This window comes from Penaeus monodon, chromosome 21 (genome assembly GCF_015228065.2).
Source record: "Penaeus monodon isolate SGIC_2016 chromosome 21, NSTDA_Pmon_1, whole genome shotgun sequence".
NCBI lineage: Eukaryota > Metazoa > Arthropoda > Malacostraca > Decapoda > Penaeidae > Penaeus > Penaeus monodon.
In genome coordinates, this window is record NC_051406.1 from 42,223,199 (window position 1) to 42,225,166 (window position 1,968).

At 36.7% G+C, this 1,968-nt stretch overlaps 1 protein-coding gene across 1 annotated transcript in view; it reads left to right on the forward strand.

Annotated features, from left to right (window-relative positions):
• Nucleotides 1-1,968, forward strand: part of LOC119586515 (RAD50-interacting protein 1-like) — a 12,072-nt gene that overhangs the window by 2,909 nt on the left and 7,195 nt on the right. Inside the window, exons 5-9 of the mRNA XM_037935256.1 lie at nucleotides 80-253; nucleotides 451-590; nucleotides 977-1,092; nucleotides 1,331-1,498; nucleotides 1,708-1,933. Of these exons, the coding sequence (XP_037791184.1) occupies nucleotides 80-253; nucleotides 451-590; nucleotides 977-1,092; nucleotides 1,331-1,498; nucleotides 1,708-1,933 (824 nt within the window). The remainder of the gene's footprint in view (nucleotides 1-79; nucleotides 254-450; nucleotides 591-976; nucleotides 1,093-1,330; nucleotides 1,499-1,707; nucleotides 1,934-1,968) is intronic.

The following is a 1,968-nucleotide window of genomic DNA, read 5'->3' on the forward strand; positions in this document are numbered from 1 at the left end:
TACTTTTTATACTGTATACTTTGTTTGTCATATGTAACGTTTTTGTTTGCAAACTTTTGTATTTGCATTTTGTTTTCAGCAAAGAGATAGAAACCTCATTACACATAGGGGCGGAAGGCCAGGCTCTGCTTGGTTATAGTCAACTAAGAGAAAAAGCCAAGCTGATTCAAGAATCCAATTGCTCGAATCTTGTTGCTTTTGTCACCAACACCCTCCTCCATTGGCATCAAGTTTTTACTCAAAGGTTTACAAGGTAAATATTTCCTGGTGATAGCTACTGTGGTTGATTTTGTGGCCTGTTGATTTGAAATGATTTAATTATTATGGGAAAGGCATAGTTTAAATGTGAACATGTGTGTTAATATATAGATAAATAAAAATTATGCTAGAGATAGTAATTGGTAAGCTTTTTGTATATCTGCATACATGTAAAGGTTTTTCTTTTTCCAGTGAATTTGAGGATGTATTAAAGGTAATCAAATGGCCTTTTACAAGTTCCAATTCTACTGTGCACCAGACTCCAGCCTCACCAGAGTCCATTCAGAGACTTTGTACACTCACTCAGTATCTTCTGCAAATTACTCTCCCAGGTGATCATATCTGTTCATTCAACTGCCTCTAGAGAAATACAGTTTTCAGGCTGGGTAAAAGCTCTTAGGGGTGTTGTTTTAAGAAATGAGCATCTCTGGGTCTGCTTTTATTTATAGACTACTCAAACTCATGCCTCTTCCCCTTGGATAAGACTAACACAACAGATCATGTAGGGATGTATTCTATTTGGTATATTTGTGACTTGTTTTCAGATAACAAATATGTTTTTACTCTTTTTACAAACATCTGTATTGTAATTTAAGAGTTTTATCTCTTAACAAATTGGGGTAATGCATGATCAGAGTGTATAGTGTGAGAGTGCATAATTGTTTTCTTTTCATGAGTGAAATACTTAAAACTGAAAATAATCTATCTTTAATTGCAGAAGATATAGGTAAAGAAAATGCCAGGCAGCGTGACTTGTCCATTATGTCTCCTGCTGTGGTAGCAGATTTTGAACCTCCTTTGTTGCCAATACAGCTACTTGTGAGACCACTGGAGGTGAGGCTTTCTTTTGCATACATTATTAGTGTGTTTGCAAATGTGTTTTCTGTGTCTTCATTTTTGATGGCAGAGGCCTAAGTGATATTGCATTTTGTGTTGTTATAGACATGCAGAAGGTAATGATTCCAGTCTGACACTCTTTCTATGCTAATATGCTGTAGATTTAGTGAATTTTATGGTTGCCTTTTAGTTACAATCATATAGAGAACCCCTTCTACTTTTTTTACTTCTGTAGGTTCGCTTTTTCTACCACTTCAGTGGAAACAAAGTCACAAACAGTAGGGAAAATCCTGAATGGTACTTTACCCAAGTTCTGAAGTGGATTTCTGCCCATGAGAGCTTTCTAAACACAAGAATTCAGCAAGTTCTCAATAGATATGGATACCAGAATACTTCTGCTAAGGTAAGAAAAGGTGGAAATGTTCTGATGCTGTAAAATCTCTAGTGAAGATGACTTTCAAACTGATATTGTATAGAGTGTAATGAATTTTGTGGTGGAAATTTAATGAAGAAGAAAATATACTGCAAGGATTGTAGTGCTATCATCACCATGTGCCATCTTCAAGTAATGAGTTGGTGTATGTACATTCTCTTTTGCTTTTACACATTCAGGTGGAGTTCATGAGAGGTCTGGTGCGCCTTTTGGTCCTGAAGTTGGCCTCTGATCTTCCTGAAATTCAGTATGATGATGATCTCTTCTGTAGCACTGTCCAGGAGACCCTCAACTTCGAACGTGAAATAAGTGTGACTTATTATTATCCTGCTTCCCAGCCTTCTGTTCTGTCAGTACTCACACAGGCCCAAAACTTTGCTCGTTGGATACACATCGAAAGGAAGTGTGAGTAACAAGTATTTTGCAGTAAAATTGGGTAC